At 37.4% G+C, this 20,877-nt stretch overlaps 1 protein-coding gene across 20 annotated transcripts in view; it reads right to left on the reverse strand.

The window, feature by feature from the left end:
- The window catches only part of Carf (calcium responsive transcription factor), a 172,732-nt gene that overhangs the window by 134,447 nt on the left and 17,408 nt on the right, over positions 1 to 20,877 (reverse strand). For 12 of the 20 annotated variants that reach the window (XR_015449097.1, XR_015449098.1, XR_015449096.1 and 9 more), the window contains one exon: positions 15,648 to 15,766. The exons of 1 other annotated variant lie outside the window; for it this stretch is intronic. Coding sequence is in view for 1 of the 19 variants with exons in the window: in XM_087205832.1 (XP_087061958.1) it covers positions 15,648 to 15,766 (119 nt within the window). In the remaining 18 variants the exon portion in view is untranslated. Of the gene's footprint in view, positions 1 to 370; positions 492 to 15,647; positions 15,783 to 20,877 lie in introns of those variants that run through there. 7 more of the 20 variants (XR_015449101.1, XR_015449108.1, XR_015449104.1 and 4 more) reach the window with 3 other exon arrangements.

A 20,877-nucleotide genomic window follows, 5' to 3' on the forward strand; every position in this document is an offset into this window, starting at 1 on the left:
ATAAAAATAATAAGACATTATTTTTTAGCTAGTTTACTTTTGCAAGAGTGTCAATTTACAGAATAGAAAGTATTTCAGTGAAAATGTGGATTTTTATTTTGTATTTTATTATCTAGATTTTATTAAAAATTGGCCAATGTATACTAAAGTGATGAAATTCAACACATAGATATATTTTGTATATAAATTTTTATAAATGTCTTACTTTAAGTTCTGTATTATAAAATTAAATGATAGACTATGTAGATGATTAAGTATTAAAATCTTAAATCATTAAATATAAGATGTATTCCTTAGGCATGAAAAGTCATTTAATGAATAGCATGCTGTTTTCCCAAGAACAGAAAGAAATTCCCAGCTGAATCTCTACCTCAAACTCCTGTGCATCTGTTCTGGACGATTCACCATCATTACAGTTGACTTCTAATGAATCCTTAGACTCTTCCATGCTGGTATTGTATTCAATTCCATTTTGTCCTATTACTTAATAGCTGCAAGAGTTCAAATATCTGATAAACTAAAGGACTTAACATATTCATGATATGTTTTATCTTAAATCTCTTATCTCCTCTATTGTGGTACCTTATAAAATTTAGGCAAGACCATTTCCAAGGTAAGAAAATTAATGTTTTTGTTAAAAAGCTGGCCAAGGTCCTAGGATACATTCAAGGGAAAGCAAAGATGAGCATTATGTATTTCTCTCATACTCTCTCTTTTTTGTGTGTGGTGGTGCTGGGGATCGAACTTAGGACCCTGTGCTTGCCAGGCAGCCACAGCACCACTGAGTTACATCCCTAGCCCCTCTCTCATACTATCTTTAGTTACACTCTTATACTGGCTGACTAAACTTGCTTTTGTGTGACAAGGTAATGGTATACTTTTATAAATAATTCTAAATTACTCATCTCACAATGATTTAATGCAAATAAAGGCTTTCAATTTTATAAGCTGGGTGTGCCCTACTGTAACAATATAGATGATGACTTTTTGGGTTTTTTTGGTACTGGGGATCGAACTCGGGTCCTTGCACTTTCGAGACAGGCAGCATAACCACTGAGCTAAATCCCCGGTCCTACTGTAACAATATACAGCTTAAGAAAAGATGTGTCATTGTAGATGGGGATTATATATACAACAATTGCCTCTTATCCATAGAAGATAAATTCCAAATACGCTAGTGGATGGCTATAATCTCAGACAGTACCAAACCCTGTATGCACTATGGGTTTTGGTTTTTCTTATACATGCACAAAAAGTTCAGTTTATACACTAGTAAAGGAATAATAATAATAATAATAAGTATTAAAATAGAACACTTATAATAATATCCTATAATAAATTATTTTAAACTTGGGAATTGTTTATTTCTGAAATTTTCCATTATCCATTTAATATTTTCAGACTAGTGTCGACTGTAGTTAACTAAAACCATAGAAACAGAAACTGCAGACAAGGGAGAACTACTGTATACAATTCTTGCCATTAATATATAATCATACCAAAATATATATATAAAATCATATCATTTAATGTTAGCTTGACGGGCTTGGAAAATGAAAAAAATGTATGACAAAAATTTGAGTCACTTAGGCCTAGTACACTGGTTCTCAATAGGGTCAATTTTATAAGGCTATAAAAATCAGTCCTATTTTAATATGCTGCTATAAAATATCTTCACAGTGGGCTGTGGATTTAGCTCAGTGGGTTTGTCACCTGCTGCGCAAGTGCAAGGACCCAAGTTCAATCCCCAATACCAAAAAAAAGAAAAAGAAAATACCTTCACATTGCCTTTCCTTTAAGATTTTAAATAATTACTGTATTCTGATCTAATTTATTATAGAAACTCCCAAAATACCTTGTAGCCTATAATTAGTTATCTCTTGGGCCACACAAGAGCAATTTTATAACTTTCTGCTCTGTTTTGAATTTTGTACACTGTACTTACATCATTTAGGAATAAAATTTTTTGAAGCAGTTTAAAAAATGCCAAAGATTAAAAATGGCAGAGTAGAGATTGAGAACAAAATACAGCCTCTCCAGGACCTGGAGTGGAGACACCTGGAAAAGAACAGTTTAGTGAAGAGAAAAAAAAGAACTCTGGGAATCAGGAGGGAGCTCAGAGGAAAACTGGAAACTACAGAGAAGCTGGTAAAACAGAGCACAGCAAAGAAAAAGGAAGGAAGCATTTGGGAAAAGGGCCCTGGGTCCTGGCGAGGAGGAACTATATCCACTGATACAAAGGGAGCCTGGAAAGAGTCAGTAGTGCTCAGGAGAAACACTGGACTGGGCTGGCAGTGCTAGCCCCAAGAAGAGCCCACAGTTATAGTAAAGTGCAAAAATAGCATGGGGTTTTACTCCAAAAGTAACTCCTTCTGCATGGCAGGCTAGAGTTGGAGAAGAAATCCAGTGCAGTGCCTGGTATATTTGAGAGGATTTAATCAGGAGCCATTGTGGCAAGGGGTTAATTGTTCAAGACTGAGCTACAGATCAACTATAAAACAACTAGACTTCAGGATCTCTGGTGTCACCCTATCTCATTTACTGGGTAGGAGACAGTTGCAGAGAGGGTGTGGGCTAGACATAGACTCTCGCCCGGAAAAGTTTAAGCTCAGGCCAGGGAGAAGTTGGGGGTCCAGCCCTTTGGGTTAAGCCAGGCTGCTCATGTGTGGCTTTTGGAGGGGGCTGAGTCTGCAAGTGCTAGCATTAAGTCCAGTGACAGCTAGAACCCCAGCCCCCTTCCCCACTGCCTACATCCAGCACAAAGCTCAGTGGTCCGTTTGCTTTCCCCATCTGCCAGTATGATCAGGGATCCACTTTAGCTTGCACAGTTGCCACAACCTAGAGGTATGGACAGAGGATCATCTGGAGCAGGGAGGATGCCTCACAAACCCACAGGCCATGGAGCTAGGCGAAGAAAGCCATGACTAGGGATATACAGAGTGACTACAATCCTAGGGTGGACACCATTGAATGACCATGCTCAACATTATCTCATGGTGTTTTCCTTGTATGAGAGACCCAAACTATAAATAAATTAAAGAGCACAACAAAAAATAGGAAACAGGGAGATCTTTAGCAAATGGGAAAGGAACTAAGATACAGATGGAGAGAGGGAGTGAGGGAGGGGAAGGGGATGTAAAAAGAATTAAGACGTGTTATGTACATTAAGCAACTTCCCACTATGAATTTAATCATTATGTACTGCAAACATGTACTAATAAAAATTAAAAAAATAAAAAAAGACTTCCACTAATGGTAATATGGGAGATTAGACATTGGAGAAGATTCTTTTACTACAAAACAAAAACATAAAGTTGGTCTAAAATAAAATATTTTGTGGCTGGGGTCTGCTATTGGAAGTTACAAAAATCAAAGACCCCTGTCCACTTCCATGTAGTCCCCAAAAAGAAAATCAAAACCTGTGAACATCAACAAGAATAAAATACTTAGGAATGAATTTAACCAAGGAAGGAAAATATTTGTACACAAAGTACAAAATGCTTTTTAGAAGACCTAAATAAATGACAAGGCACACTGTGCTCATAGATTAGATAATAATACTGTTATGCTGGCAATAATATACAAAGCAAACTATATTCAGTGCAATCATTATTATAATACCTACTGTAGCCTTCTAACAAGTAATGGAAAAGCTAATCCTATAATTCATACAGAATTCCAAATGCCTCTGAATAACCAAAGTGATTCTTAAAAAGAACAAAGCTGGAAGACTCATAATTACAGATTTTAAAAATTACTATAAAGCTACAGTAATTAAGGCTAGAGGACTGGTGATGTAGGTCACCAGCACAGTGTTTGCCTTAGCATGAACAATGCTCTGGATTTGATCACCAAACACAAAATAAAACAAAAAAACAGAGTGTGGTAATGACATCAGGATAGACTAATGGAAATAAAGTTCAGAAATAAATGCATATATCTATTATTAAATTATATTTGCCACAGTAACAAAAGCATTTGCTAGGAAAAGAACACTCTTAATAATTCGTGCTGGGACAACTAAAGAGTCACATGTGAAAAATGAAGTTGGGGCTGCAGACAGGCAGGACTGCCCATGCCCTACCGAGGTCCTGAGTTGCACAGAACACACCGAATCAGCCCGCTGCAGACAGGCTGGTCTGTGCACGCCCTACCGAGGTCCTGAGTCGAGTGGAAGACACCAAATCAACCCGCTGCAGACAGGCAAGTCTGCCCATGCCCTACCAAGGTCCTGAGTTGCACAGAACACGCCGAATCACCCCGCTGCAGACAAGCAGCCACCTGGTTCCACACTACAAAGACGCAGAGGACACCAGACCACCAGACCAAGGTACTGAGTCCCGCTGTTCTGGGCCCAGAGGAAGGGGCTTCCAGGCCACCATCCCTCCTGCTGCTCCCAGCCCACAGGAAAGGGCTTTTGGGTCACCATCCCTACCACTGCTCCTGGCCCCTGTCCCACCTCACCTAGCTCAGAGGAGGTAATCCATGCAGGCACTAACAGCCCCCTGCCCCAGTCGAAATGTGAAAACACGTAAACAAGTCTCAAAACCAGACTTCCAGATCACCTACAGCAACCCCAAAGGGAAATGAGATGGAACACTCTGATATTCAACCACCTGGACCCACTGAACTGGCAACAAAAGGGGATCTGGAAAAAATGAAATCAGAAATAATTTCTCAGATAACAGGAGAAATTGTGCCCCTAGTGCAAGACATGATTAATAAATCTAGAGAGGAGCTCAGGAACATGATGGAATCCCAACATAAGAAACAAATGGAATCCATAAAACAGATGCAAATAGATTTCCAGGACATGAAAAACTCCACTGAAAGTCTACACAGCAGAATGAGCCAATGTGAGGATAGAATTTCAGATATAGAAGATAAGATTGCAATTAGTGACCAGGACAAGAAAAATTGCTTCAAAATTATAAGGGAACACGAGAAATCAATCCAGCAGCGGCTAGATGATGCAAAGAAGAATAACATAAGACTGATTGGGCTCAATGAAGAAACAGGAGAGAGTGGAGATGACATAAAAAATCTCTTCACAGAAATAATGGCAGAAAACTTCCCAAGCAGGGGAAAAGAACTTGACATACAGATAAGTGAGGCATATAGGACTCCAAATAGCCTTCATCAAAAAAAATCTACACATAGGCATATAATTGTTAAGATTCCAGAAACACAACAGAAGAACAAAGTTCTCCAAGCAGTCAGAGAAAAGAAACAAATCACATACAAAGGAAAGCCTATCAGAATCACAGCAGACTTCTCAACACAAACCATCAAGGCAAAAAGATCTTGGAGTGACATATTCTAAGCCCTAAAAGAAAACAACCTCCAACCCAGATTGATGTACCCTGCAAAACTATCTTTCAAAATGGATGGAGAAATAAGATACTTTCATGACAAAGAGAACCTTAGGAACTTCATGAATACCAAACCAGCACTCCAAAGAATTTTACACAATATCCTAGGAACAGACATTGAGGATCACAACCCCAGGAAGCAAAGCAGAATGAACCCATCTGGCATGACAAGAAATTAAATGGAAAGGGGGAGAACCCAACAAAAAGAAAAAGTCATGGTAATGACAAGTCAATACGTTTCAGTTATAACCATCAATGTTAATGGTCTCAATTCACCAATCAAAAGAAATAGACTGGCAGAATGGGTCAAGAAGCAAAATCCAACAATATGCTGCACACAAGAAACACACTTAATTCAAAAGGAAACTCAGAGACTGAAAGTTAAAGGGTGGAAAACAATACTGCATGCAACAGGAACCCGAAAAAAAGCAGGAGTAGCTATCCTCTTGGCAGATCAAGTAGATTTCAAACCAACACTGATTAAGAGAGATGAAGAAGGACACTACATCCTTGTAAAGGGAACAATCCAACAGGAAGAGATGACAATCATAAATATCTATGCACCAAATACTAGTGAACCCAACTATATAAAACAAATACTAACGGACATGAAAAGTCATATGTGTACTAATACAATTGTAGTGGGGGACCTCAACACCCCACTGTCACAAATAGATAGATCAAACAGACTAAAAATAAGTAATGAAATACTAGAACTCAATCGAACTCTTCAACAAATGAACTTAACAGATGTTTACAGAGTCTTCCACCCCACAAAATCAGAATACACAGTCTTCTCAGCTGCACATGGGTCATTCTCCAAAATAGACCACATACTCACACATAGAACATGTTTAAGTAAGTGCAAAGGAATTGAAGTTATCCCCTGTATATTATCAGACCATAGTGCGATGAAATTGGAGATCCATAGCAAAAGAAAATCAAAAAATTTCATAAGCACGTGGAAATTGAACAACACACTTCTGAATAACCAATGGGTCACAGAGGAAATTAAAGAAGAAATCAGACAGTTCCTTCAATTAAATGACAATGACAATACAACATATCGGAATCTATGGGACACAATGAAAGCAGTCTTACGAGGGAAATTCATAGCAGTGAATACACATATTAGGAAAACAGAACGAGCCCTGAACAACCTGAGGCTGAACCTGAAGCTTCTAGAAAAAGAAGAGCAGGACAACCCCAAAACTCATACAAGGGAGGAAATTATAAAGATCAGAGGAGAAATCAATGGAATGGAGACTAAGAGAACGATACCAAAAATCAATGAAGCCAAGAGTTGGTTCTTTGAAAGAATCAACAAAATTGACAAACATTTAGCCAACCTTGTCAGAAAAAGGAAAGAAAAGGCCCAAATCCATGCAATTAGGAATGAAAAGGGTGAAATTACAACAGACCCAGCAGAAATCCAGGGGATCATCAATACCTACTTCCAGAACCTATATGCCAATAAGATGGAAAACACAGAAGAAATGGACAGATTCCTAGACACATATGAATTACCAAAGTTGAACGAAGAAAACCTAAAAATTCTGAACAACCCAATATCAACCAATGAAATTGAAAAGGTAATTAAAAACTTATCAACTAAGAAAAGCCCAGACCCTGATGGCTTCACTGCTGAATTCCAAAAGACATTTAGAGAGGAACTGCTGCCACTACTGTTTAAACTCTTCAATGAAATTGAAAGGGAAGCAATACTCCCAAATTCATTCCTGGAAACAAGCATCACCTTGATCCCCAAAGCAGAGTAAGACCCAACTGAAAAAGAGAACTATAGGCCAATCTCACTAATGAACATAGATGCACAAATCCTTAATAAGATAATGGCAAACAGAATGCAGAAGATCATCAAGAAGATCATACACCCTGATCAAGTGGGATTCATCCCATGGATGCAGGGATGGTTCAATATGCGAAAATCAATCAATGTAATACACTATATCAATAGAGCCAAGGACAAAAACCATATGATTATCTCCATAGATGAAGAAAAAGCATTTGACAAAATCCAACATGCATTTATGATAAAAACCCTACAAAAAATTGCAATAGATGGTCTCTCCCTCAAACTGATAGAAGCCATCTATGAAAAACCAACAGCCAATATCATACTAAATGGTCAAAAACTGAAATCCTTCACACTCAAATCAGCAATAAGACAAGGATGTCCACTATCACCACTCTTGTTCAATATAGTTCTGGAAACATTAGCCACAGCAATTAGACAAGAGAAAGAAATAAAAGGAATAAAGATAGGTAATGAAGAAGTCAAATTGTCATTATTTGCAGATGACATGATACTCTATATAGAAGACCCCAAGAGCGCCACCAAAAGTCTTCTAGACTTAATAACCAAATTCAGTCAAGTAGCTGGTTACAAGGTCAACACACAAAAATCAATAGCTTTCCTCTACACCAATGACAGACTCACTGAGAGAGAAATAGGGCAAATAATTCCTTTCACAATAGCATCCAAAAAACTGAAATACCTAGGAATCATCCTAACGAAAGAAATCAAAGACCTCTTCTCTGAAAACTATGGTGGTCTGAAAAGAGAGATTGAAGATGATATCAGAAAATGGACAGACATCCCCTGCTCCTGGGTAGGAAGGATTAATATAGTGAAAATGGCCATACTTCCAAAACTGCTATATAGATTCAATGCAATTCCAATTGAGATCCCAGCAGCATACTTCATAGACCTCGAGAAAACAATCCAAAAATTCATTTGGAACAAGAAGAGACCCAGAATAGCAAAAGCAATTCTAGGTAACAGAGACATGGCAGGGGGTATCACAATCCCCAACCTGCAACTATATTACAAAGCTACTGTGATAAAAACAGCATGGTACTGGCAAAGAAACAGACTTGAGGACCAGTGGAACAGATTAGAAGATGCAGAAACAACGCCAGACACACTCAGCCATCTCATCTTCGATAAAGGAGCCAAACACCCTCACTGGAGGAAAGATAGCCTCTTTAATAAATGGTGCTGGAAAAACTGGGCTTCAACTTGCCAAAGATTAAAACCAGACCTGTATCTCTCACCATGCACTAAACTAAAATCAAAATGGATTAAAGATCTAAATATTAAAATAGAAACTCTGAACCAGTTGGAACAGAGGTTAGGTAGAACCCTTGAAGATAGCGGTGTAGGAAAAGATTTTATGAACAAAACCTCAGTTGCCCGTGCACTAGCACAAATAATCAACAAATGGGGTCTCTTCTTATTAAAAAGCTTCTGCACAGCAAGAGAAAAGATCAGCAGTGTGAAGAGACAACCCACAATGTGGGAAAAAATCTTCACCTGCTCTTCCTCAGACAAAGGTCTACTATCTCGAATCTATAAAGAACTTAAAAAGATCAGACCTCCCAAATTTAAAGACCCAATCCCAAAATGGGCATCTGAAATGAACAGACATTTCTCAGACAAAGAAGTAGAAATAGCAAATAAATACATGAAAAAATGTTCAACATCACTGGTCATTTGAGAGATGCAAATGAAAATGAAGCTGAAATTCCACCTCACTCCAGAAAGAATGGCTGCTATCATGAAATCAACCAATAACAAATGCTGGCGGGGCTGTGGGGAAAGAGGAACCCTGCTCCACTGCTGGTGGGAGTGCAGACTGGTGCAAGCACTGTGGAAATCAGTATGGAGATACCTCAAAGAACTAGGACTGGAAGTCCCATTTGACCCCGCAATTCCACTGCTGGGGATCTTCCCCAAAGAATTAAAAGAATCATACCACAGTGATACATGTGCACCCATGTTCATAGCAGCACAGTTTGTAATAGCTAAAACTTGGAAACAGCCCAAATGCCCATTATTTCATCAACTGGAGACTGGATAAAGAAAATGTGGTTTTTTTAATAAAATGGAGTACCACTCAGCCATAAAATATGAGAAATTAGAGACATTTATAGCTAAGTGGATGCACACTGAGGCAATACTCTTAAGTGAAATAAATAGGACACACATGTGTAAATACCAAATAGTTTCTCTGGTGTGAGAAATTGAAAGTGTAAATAGGGACTAAATGTATAATAGGTAAGGTGAAATAGGAAGAAAAGGGGCAAAGGGGAAGGAAGTGGGAGGGCTAGGGGAAAGGATAGAAGGGAATGGGATTAATAGGAGAAAATGGAAAAACAGGAACAAAATCTTTGTAAATAGGGAGGACTGGAGGGGTTGAAGGGAGGGCTGGGCAAGGGTGAAAAATAAGAACCAAGAGAGACTATGTAAAGGTGCAAATTTCCAATGATGAATGTCATTATATTGTATACCTAAAATGTACCACTGATTAGAATGAATAATCGATAATGTAAAATAGGAAGAAAAGGTCCAAAGGGGTAGGGGTAGTGGGAGGGGCAGGGGAAAGGAAAGAAGGGAAAGGAAAAATGATGAGAAATGGAAAAAATGGAAATAAAGTCTTTGTAAATAGGGAAGGGTGGAGGGCGTGAAGGGAGGGGTAGGAATGGGGAAAAAATAAGAACCAAGATGCATTATGTAAAGGTACAATTCCCAATGAGAAATGTAATTGTGTTGTATATCTACAATGTACCAATAAAAGAATTTAATACAAAAAAAAATGAAGTTGGACAAAAATTAAAAATGGATCAAATATTTACATATAAGCACTAAAACTATACAACTTTTCAAATAAAACACAAGGCTAAATCCTTATGATCTTGGATTTGGTAATGGCTTCTCAAATATGTCACAGAAAAGATACACATCAAAAGAAAAAATAAAAATTGGATGGCAACAGGACACCATGATTGAGAGTGGGAAGAAAATTTTGCCAGCTACATCTCAGACAGAGGACTAATAACCAGAATAAATAAAGAACTTTAAAAAACCAGACTTCCCAGAATGAAAGACCCAATGAAAAAATGTTACTGAAGTGAACAGACATTTCTCAGAGGAAGTACAAATGGCCAATACATGAAAAAATGTTCAACATCTCTGGCCATTAGAGAAATATAAGATAACACAGTTAAAATTGTGCATACCCATGTTTATAGCAGCACAACTCATAATACTTAAATCTTGGAAGCAGGCTTTATTCATCTGTTTAAATCATCAGATGAATGCATAAGGCAAATGTGGTTATTTATACACAATGGAGGACTACTCTTCTATAAAAAAGGGTAAATATGAGTAATTTGTAAGAAAATGGATGTGCCTTGAGACCATAATATTAAATGAAATAAATTAGACACAGATGCTTAAATATTGCATGGTTTTTCTTTTTTTTTTCCTAAATAAGTGATTTTTATTTTCCACAATATTCACTTTCATGCAAATGAATGTAAGGATTGCAAACATGTTTACCAAGTGCTTGACAACTGAACGTATTCACTAATTGAATCCTTACAAGAACCACAGCCTGCAGGTATCCATTACTATCGCCATTTTGCAGATGAGGAGATTGGAGGCTCAGAGAGGTCCCAAGGCCACAGAGCCAATTACTAACAGAGTCAATATTATAAGCTAGGCAGTGGCATCAGGGTCCTTAGGGAAAAGGACTCAGAGTTTACTGATAATTTTTCCTCTCATCCACTTGTTTTGTTTGTGACGAGGTTTCTTCCAGTTGGCACTGAATTCACTATGCAGCCCAGGTTAGCATTGAACTCACAGCAATCTTCCTGCCTGAGTCTCCTGAGTGCTGGAATTACAGGCATGCACTACCATGCTGGGCTTCCTCTCATTCACCTGTGAAATCTTAAAGTCTATTCTTGTGGCTCCTGCAGGTAACTTTCCTTTAAACATCACTTCCTATATGAAGTCATCCCACAGCGTCTATCCTCCCTTCCTAATCATCATGTTCTACCTATAACAGAGTCATAGCTATATCACATAACTAGGTTCCATTGGCTTTTTTTTTTTTCTTTTGGTACCGGGGATCAAACTTGGGAGCTTGTGCTTTCGAGGCAGGCAGTAGAACCACTGAGCTAAATCCCTGGCCCTCCACTGGCTTTTTTATTGCAATTTTTTCCATTTTTAAGTGTACAATTTATGGCATTATTTCACTCATATTTTACAGCCATCACTATTGTTTCCAAAACAATTTCATCACCCTAAACAGAAACACTGTACCCATTAAGCATTTACTCTCCCACCCTACTCCCCCCAGACCATGGTAGGAATCTACTTTCTTTATCTACGATTCCACCAATCCTAGATGGTTCGTGTAAATGACACTATACAACATCTGTTCTTTTGTGTCTGGCTTGTACACCTAGAATAGTGTTTTCATCCATATTGTAGCAAGAGATGAAAGGAGAAGTGGGGAGGAGAGGGGAAGGGGATAAAAAAAAGAAGCTATGTTATGTACATGTACCAATTCCCCATGAGGAATGCACTCACTGTAATCTGCAAACATGGACTACTAAAAAAATAAAAATTGAAAAAAAACTATTATGACTGAATAATGGTGTATTGCTTGTATAAATCACATTTTGCTTATTTATTCACCTGTTGATGGACACCTGGGTTGTTTTTACCCTTTGTGAACAATGTGGAATAAACATTGTGGTACAAAGATCTGAGTCCCTGTTTTTTATTCTTTTGAGTAGACGTAGGGGTGAAATGGCTGGGTCATATGATAATTTTATATTTAGCTTTCTGAGGAACCACAAAACTGTTTTTTACAAAAGCTGCACCATTTTCCATTTCTACCAATAATGTATAAGGGTTCCAACTTCTCCACATCCTCACCAATGCTTATTTTTTGGATGACAGCCTGGACGGCTTTAAATGGTGGTTGTAATGGTTCTGAGTTTTGTACAATGACTTCAGATACAGAGGATTGTGAACAAAGAACAGCTAACACTTTCTGGGTGTTATTTCCTAGCCCAATGTGTCTTAAGCTACAGATCCTAAAGGAAGGTGCACCTCTCCTTAGTGCAAAACTGTTCTCATGAGAATGTGACACAAAAATTTGCATCAGCCTCCTAAAGTCCATTCAGTTATCCCAGTGGTTTTTCTTATAATTAAAGAGCAAAATAAAAAATAATAGGAAACAGGGAGATAGACCTTTTGCAAATGGGAAGCACAGATGTAGGGAGAGGGAAGACAGGGGAGAAGGGGAAATAAAAAGAATTAAGATATGTATCAATTCTCCTTGATGAATGTAATTGTTATGTACTGCCAATATGTAGTAATAAAAAATTAAAGGGCTGGGGATTTAGCTCAGTGGTTTCACCACCTGCTGTGCAAGCCAAGGACCTGAGTTCAATCCCCAGTACCAAAAAAATAAAAATAAATAAATAAAGTTTGGAGGTTAAAAGCCAGCTTAATTAAATATTTAAATTGGGTAAACCCACAGAGACAGAAAGCAAATTGGGGAATTCCAGGGGCTCAAGGGAGGAATAATGGGATAACTGCCCAATGGGTATAAAGTTTTATTTTGGGGTTATGAAAATGTTTTGAAACTAGAGGTAGCACTTTCATTGTGAATATACTAAATATCATTGAATTTTTCATTTAAGAATGGTTTTAGTTGTATAAATTTCACTTATTAAAAAAAAAGAGTGGGTTTTAGTGTATAGCTCAGTGACAAAGTACATGTCTACCACGCACAAGGCACTGGGACTGATCCCCAGCACCACAAAATCAAGACAATGTGAATGTGGACTTGATATTTGATAATTTAGAAATTTTTGCTGTGCTTTCAGGTACTATATGTGAATGACACAATGTTAATATTTATGGATAAAGTTCTACCATGTAAGCGAGGCATGTTGGCACACACCTGTAATTCTAGCATTTATTGCAGCTGAGTTTGGGGCCCGCCTAGGCTACATTGTTCAAGGCCTGCCTGAACTACATAGTGAGACCCTGTCTCAAACAAAACAGAACAAAAAAATTGTATGACATCCAAGATTTGTTTCTAAAATATCAAAATCAGAAAAGGGGATATTACTAGATGGAGATATAAATAAAATAAGACTAGTCATATAGTGATAATTGTTAAAGCTCATAAGTGGCTTTAATAACAAGCATTGGCTGGGTTTTACTATTCTACTTCAGTATATTTTGAAATTTCCTTTTAAAAACTTTTTTAAAAAATGGATAGGGCCGGGGATTTAGCTCAGTGGTTCCACCACCTGCCTTGCAAGCGCAAGGTCCTGAGTTTGATCCCCGGTACCAAAAAAATAAATAAATAAAATTGGGCTGGGGATTTAGCTTGGTGGTTTCGCCGCCTGCTGTGCAAGCAGAAGGACCCAAGTTCAATCCCCAGTACCAAAAAAAAAAAAAAAAGACAGAATTTAGGGCCAAAATTACAAACACACTATCAGAGTACAAGACTTCATTATATATACCTCAAGGTAAGCAAACAAACATACTAGAAAACCATAAAAACATAGAACAAACTTGATTTATTAGACATACTTAAAAAGCCATACTTGAGAACGTATGTTTCTGTCAGATACATACCAATCTGAATCATGATGAAAATATCATGTATCAAAACTTATGGGATAAAGCCAAAGTAACATTTCAAAGGAAAGTGTTTTTGAAGCAAAACATTTACTGAAACATTTTAGATACACATAATGATACCATTCATGTAGGGAATTTGTACTGTACATTATATATCTTGCTTCTTTTTGTCCCATTCCTTTCCCCTTTCAATCCCTCTTTCTCTCTTTATTTACAAAAGCTTATTATATTAGGAAAAAAAGATTAAAAATTTCAGTTATACAAAAGGAGTAAGTTTGAGAGCTCTAGTGTACATCACAATGACTATACAGTAGTTAATAATAATATATTCTATATTTAAAAATTGCTGAGAAAGTAGATTTTAAGTATCTTTACCACAAAAAAAGATGTTAACTTTGGGCTGTGGGTATGGTTCAGTGGTAGAGTGTTTGCCTAGCAATTGCAAGGCCCTGGGTTCACTCCCTAGTACTACACACACTCATGTGTGCCTGCATGTAATGCACATGTGAATTAGTTCAACAGAACATTCTATAATGCATGCATATATCAAAACATCATGGGGCCGGGGGTTTAGCTCAGTGGCGCCAGCGCCTGTCTGGCAAGTGCAAGGTCCTGAGTTCAATTCTCGGTTCCAGGAAAAAACAAACAAAAAAACCATCATGTTGTATACCATAAATATATATGCTTTTAAATTAAAAAATAAAATAATTTTTATGCCATACTTCTATGAAGGAAAAAGAATACAATCAATGAGCTAAGTGACCAATTAAAAATGTTGGAGCCAGGGATGCAGCTCAGTGGCAAACCGCATGCCTGGCAAGCTCAAGGCCCTGAGTTTGATTCCCAGTACAAAAAAAAAAAAAAAAAGTTGGAAAAACAACAAATCCAAAAACAAAAAGAAAAGTCATAATGAAGTGTCATTCGATGAAACAGACCAAAAGACACAATAGAAAAAAACAGTAATCTTACAAATTGGTTCTCTGTAGAGAAAGAAAAAGATTTATCAAGAGAAAAAAAGGCACAAAAGATTAGGAATAAAAAAGAAGACTACAGAAGCAGATATTAAAAAGATGAGGATATCATGGACAAATACCTAGCATAAAACAACTTACCAAAACAAATTCTAGAAGAATTATAATGGCTGAATAGTCCTATACCACATTAAAAAAATTGAATTGAAAGTGAAAATTCTTCCCACATAATAAATACTAAGGCAAGACATTTTATAAGTTTTTAAAAACTATGCTTTAAAAAACATATAGTTTCAAGTTTATATGTACTCTCCTACAGTATAAAGGATTCCCAATTCATTCTAATAGGAGAGTATAAACTAGATACCAAAATGGACAAGGATAGGATAAAGAAAATGTATAGTTCAATTTTAATTGTTATATTAAACATATTTTTTAGTTTTCATATCTGATGTTTTCACTTCTGGGTCCTTGATGACCAGGAAAACACTGCTCCTTCCAGAATTACCCAGTCCCTGGATAGCAAAGAGTCTCCTGTAAACTTGCCCTTCCTATGCATAGTAATCTTGTCCCCAGGACCCTTACCCAACCACCTTCTTTATGTGGCTCTCACCTTCTGGGTCACTATTCTCCTCCTCTAATCACCATAGGACCAGGTATATCAGACAACTCAGGGGCAGCCAATATACCCTATGGTCCACTAAGGTTACTCAAACCAGCCAATCCTAGACCAACTTAGCCTGCTTACACTGCTATGTCCATTGTTTCTCTGGAAAACCACAATAAAAGCTCTTCTGCAGTTCCCCTCCCTCACTCCCTGCTACCAACCTTGGTGGTGTTTGGTGTGGCCCTTCGTGGTATGGCATGTCCTCTTCCTCTTGGGAACTGTGAATGATAAACTATCTTTTCAGTGGCAATTACCTCCTGCTCTCTTGGCCTCACCATACCTATTAGAAATAAAATCTGTTTAAAAACAATTATATAAATACAGAAATCGAGCAATGCACAATCTCAGAAGACACTGAATTTATTTATGTTTACCATTATTTTATGGACCTCTAAGAAAAAATAATGATGAGTAATAATATATATACTTTCTTTTTATTTGGAATTTTTTTCTTATTTATTGGAAGGTTCTTCTAAACATTTTTACAACATCAAATTCTTATAAATAAAAAAGAAAATACATGCAAAATGCATCTACTAAGTTATCCTTTTGTATTCAGAATTTGATTTCTTGGAATCACTTCCAATTCAGACTTACTGTTGTTCATACTTTCTCAAAGAACTTAATCTTCTCTTTTAAAAAACCATAGAAAATTAATAAACAAAAGAGAAAAAATGCATTAAAAACATAAGAACCAAACTACTACAATGGTTTTGGATTACACAGAACAAGTCTATTTTTTAACCTAGTTTGCATATGTTGATGAAACATGGCTGATATCTGCCTTCTTCTCCCATCCAAAACCCTTTCCTGGGGCCATTACAGTTCAAGAGGTTGAGATAATGCTCTAGTACTATCTCTAAGGTGCTGACATTCATTCTTTAAATTCTGACACTCATGATTGTGTATGAGCAAAGCCACAGGTGCACGTGTTCTTTGGGCATCAGTTGTAAGATTAGTTATAAGATATGTTAATTTCAGAAATGTAAAAGTGTGGGAAAATCTTTGAATTACCAGCATGAATAACACATCATAACAAGTTTAGGATTTTTTTTTTTTTTTGTACTGGGGATCAAACTCAGGACCTTGCACTTGTAAAGCAGGCACAGTGCACTGAGCTAAATCCGGGGCCCAAGTTTAGGATTTTTACAAAATTATGAAATCCATAAATTGCATCATTACATTAACAGCTTAAGGAAAAACATAATTTCAATTAGCTAAAGTTAAAATCCATTTGATAAAATTCAACATGGTAAATAATGAAAGGAAGTATAAATAAACAAATTTATTTACTATTTATAAGGAAACAGTAATACAAATTTATAGACTATTTATAAGGAAGTGTAAAGAAAATTTGTATGTTTAAAGATTTTTCTCTCTTTTCTTTTTTTGGAGATAGGGTCTCACTATGTAGTTGAGGATGTCTGTGGTGGATTAACTAATGGTCAACTTGGAACACCCACCTGAACTGAGTCAGCGTGGTTCTGGGTGCAGAAGACCCACTGAGAATTGCTGCCAATGTCATAAGAGGAGAACTGAAGGGGAAGATTATATGCTGTTGATTTTCCTAGAGAAGCATATCCTGGCTGGTTTTCCTGATACAATCTTAGCTGTTCTCGTGATCAGAGGAGCTCAGATCCTTGCTGTCACTGGGATAGCTGCTGTTCTTTTCAGGGGAGCTCTCTCAGACTGGTGGCACAGATTCTTCACCCCACCAGCAAACTTTCTAGCTCCCACTACTGGCCTTTGGGCCTTCCCAATGCAGATCCTTGATAGGGACTCCCATGAGACATTTCTGTGGGCTCCAGGCCTCTGGCTTAACTCATGGAGGTCATTGCCTTGGGCTCTAGGCCTTTAGGTGGACTTGTATGGGACACTGCCGTGGGATCCAGACCCTCAGCTGGATTCTTCGGGTCTCTAATGCATGGATAGATCTCTTGCACTCCTCTGCATTTGACTTTTTTGGTGAATATTATAAAATAATCCTATAAATTATGTGTCCTGTATTAAATCTATTCCCTTGAAAACCCTTGAAACCATTGTCAAATATGATTAATAAGAATTTCATTATCTTAGGTAAATGTCACTCTGAATCTATTACTATAGGTGACTCCAAAATATATGATATAGTATCTCTCACTTCCACTCTGACATTTCCTGCTGTCTTTTCAACAATGCTGAAAATGTTAGGACTTTTGCAACTCTTAAGAGATGAATTAAATGCCTTTTGCATAAAGGGATGCACATGAGTCTTTGGGAGGCCAGGCGCAGAATGTTACGGTTTGTGTCTAGATATCACCCTAAAGTTTCCTGTGGTACAGATGGCTTTTTCAGAGGTGGCTGAAGCTAGAGTGTATGATGCTGGGATTAAGGGCATCTGATTACTGAATCAATACACTGGTTGGTTTGGCACTACCCTAGTCCCAGAAATTTGGATAAGACACAAGGGGTAGAAAGATGCTATTAAGGTTCCTTGTTGCTTTTGCTGTTTTCTTCACGCAATTAACTGTTTCTCCTCTGTGACACCCCTCTGCCACGTGCCACTCTGCCTGGAGCCAGCTGATTACAGACTGAAACCTCTACAAACCAAGCTAAATAAACCTTTCCCCCTTTAACTTTGGCTCTCAGGTATTTTGTCTCTGTAATGAGAGAAAAGTAACTAAGACACTGTCCTTGAACTCACTATGTAGTCTAGGTTGCCCTGAACTCTTAATGATCCTCCTCCCTCAGTCTCCCAAATCCTGGGATTACAGGTATGCACCATCACACTATTTCTTTCAGTTACAAAACATTTAGATCAATCAGAAATACAGCTGATCTTTAGAACAAATCAACTTTAAGAAACAATTAAAGGAGTACATACAGGATAATTTCCTAATAGATGTATTTTATGTTAAGAAATAAACTGGGCATCAGGAGGCTGAGGCAGGAGGATCAGATCACTGTGAGTTCGAGGTGATCCTGGGCTACATAGTGAGTCTGAGGTCAGCCTGAACTATACAGTGAAACCGTCTCAAAAAAAGAAAAAAAAGGAAAGAAATAAACTGGGCATTTTGGCGCATGCCTGTAATTCCAGCACTTGGGAGGCCGAGGCAGGAAGATTGCTGTAAATTTGAGGCCAGCCTGGGCAACATAATGAGTTCAAGGCCAGCCTGTGAGGCCAGCCTGAGCTACACAGTGAGTCCTTGTCTTAAAACCACCCCCCTCAAAAAAAAAATATATATATATGTCATGAAATATAGTTCAAAATGAAACCCAATATGGAGACCAAATTTATGGTAACACTTTTTAAATGATTTAAAAATTTTTTAAAAATGTTATTAGTACATTTGTGGTACATAATGATTACTTTTATCATGAGGAGTTGGTACATGTACATAATACATCTTCTTTTCACCATTTGCTAAAGAGGTTATCTTCCCTCCAACATATGCTTTTGGCCCCTTTGTCAAAGATCAAATGGCTGAATGTGTCTGGGGTTGTTTTTGTTTCAGTATCCTCTATTCCAGTGGTGGTGCTTGCCTATGGCATGTGTGACTCAATGGGCATGCAGAGCCCTCTCTGTCAGCACAAGAGCCAAGTCACCCCAGCAGCTGAGCATCAGACTACAGTAGCTTTTTTCCTAAACTAAAACCTTAGTATTGAGGTTTAATTGCAGTGTTGGCAGTTTGTAATAAATGGGTTTGGGGTTGCAGTTTGGGCACTTGGTTTCTAAAAGGTTCGCTATCACTGCTATTCTGTTCCACTGAGCTAATGTCTGTTTTTGTGCCAGTACCATACTGCTTTTATCATCATAGCTTTGTAATACAACTTGAAACCCAGGATTGTGATGCCTTCTGCTTTGCTACTGTTGACCAGGATTGCTTTTAGTATTCTGGGTCTTTTCTGGTTCCATTTAAATTTCAGGATTGTTTAATGCTGTTGGAATTTTGATTGAGATTGGATTAAATCTATATACAATGGACCCTTGACTTATGAATTCGATTGTTTCCCGAGGGCTGGTTGTAACTCAAGTTGACTGTAAGTCAACACAGCTGAGATCTAGATGTTTACCTGGGTACATGTTATAGATAACAAGAGGAAGCTGAATCTTCTATTAATCTAATTAACCCAAGTCATTTGTAAGTCAGGCTGGTCGTAACTTGAGGGTCTACTGTATCAGTTTTGGCTGTTTGTCATTTTGACAATACTGGTTCTACCTATCAAGAACAGGGGATATCTTTCCATTTTCTAATGTCCTCTTTGATCTTTTTTTCAATGTAGTACAGTTTTCATTATAGAAGTCTTTCACTTCCTTTGTGAGGTTAATTTCCACATTAGAACTTTATATCAACAAAGAAAGATACCAACTGCTTGAAACAGCACAATCACCAAAAACACATGAAATTTTAGGGATAAACTTGATAAAATGTATGACATATATGCACTGAGAACTATAAAATGTAGATGGGGAAATTAAAGAAGACAAACAAATTAATAAATATTTACTGTCTATAGAATACAAGACTCAATGTCAATAAGCCAAAATCCCAGCAGAGGGGTGGAGGGTACTGCTCAGTGCTAGAGTACTAGCCTAGCATACAAAGACCTGGGTTCAATCCCCAACACTGGAAAAAAATTTCCAGGATTTTTTTCTTGTAATTGAAAAGCTAATTCTAAAATTCATATAGAGGCCGAGAGATGTAGCTTAGAGGTAAAGTGTTTGCCCAGCACACACAAAGCCTTGCATTAGATCCCAAACACTGCCACAAAAAACATAAAACACATATGAAGATATACAGGCTAAAGTAGCCAAAACTTTGGAAAGGATAAACAAACCTGGGGTTCTTACTCTACTTGATTTCTAGACTTTTTATGACACTATAATAAAGACAGCATGGTAATGGTTGGTGTAAAAATAAACAAATAGGTCAATGGGACAGAAAAAATAATCCAGAAATAGATCCCACACATTTTTGGTCAACTGCTTTCCGACAAAAAGACCAAAGGAATCAAGAGAAAAGGGACATTCTGTTTCAACACATGCCACTCAAACAACAAATAATCATATGCAAAAAATAAACTTTGACCCTTACACCTCACACCATATAAAAGATTAACTTAAAATGGATCATAGGCTATAAAATTCTAAAACATCTATAAAGAAAAGAGAAAATCTTTATGAGTTAGGCCTTGGTAAAGACGACTTAAACAAAAACACATTTATTTATTTTTGGTTTTTTTTTGAGACAGGGTCTGGCTATGTAGTTCAGGGTGGCAATGAACCCACTATATAGTCCCAGGCTGGCCTCAAATGAAGTAATTCTCCTGTCTCAGCCTTCAGAATGCTTGGATTATGGGCGTTGGCCATCATGCATATTTTTAAAAGCATATTTAAAAAGCATATAATAT

This window comes from Heterocephalus glaber, unplaced genomic scaffold (genome assembly GCF_053883595.1).
Source record: "Heterocephalus glaber isolate CG9 unplaced genomic scaffold, H.glaber_assembly_v1.0 deba00000621, whole genome shotgun sequence".
Taxonomy (NCBI): domain Eukaryota; kingdom Metazoa; phylum Chordata; class Mammalia; order Rodentia; family Bathyergidae; genus Heterocephalus; species Heterocephalus glaber.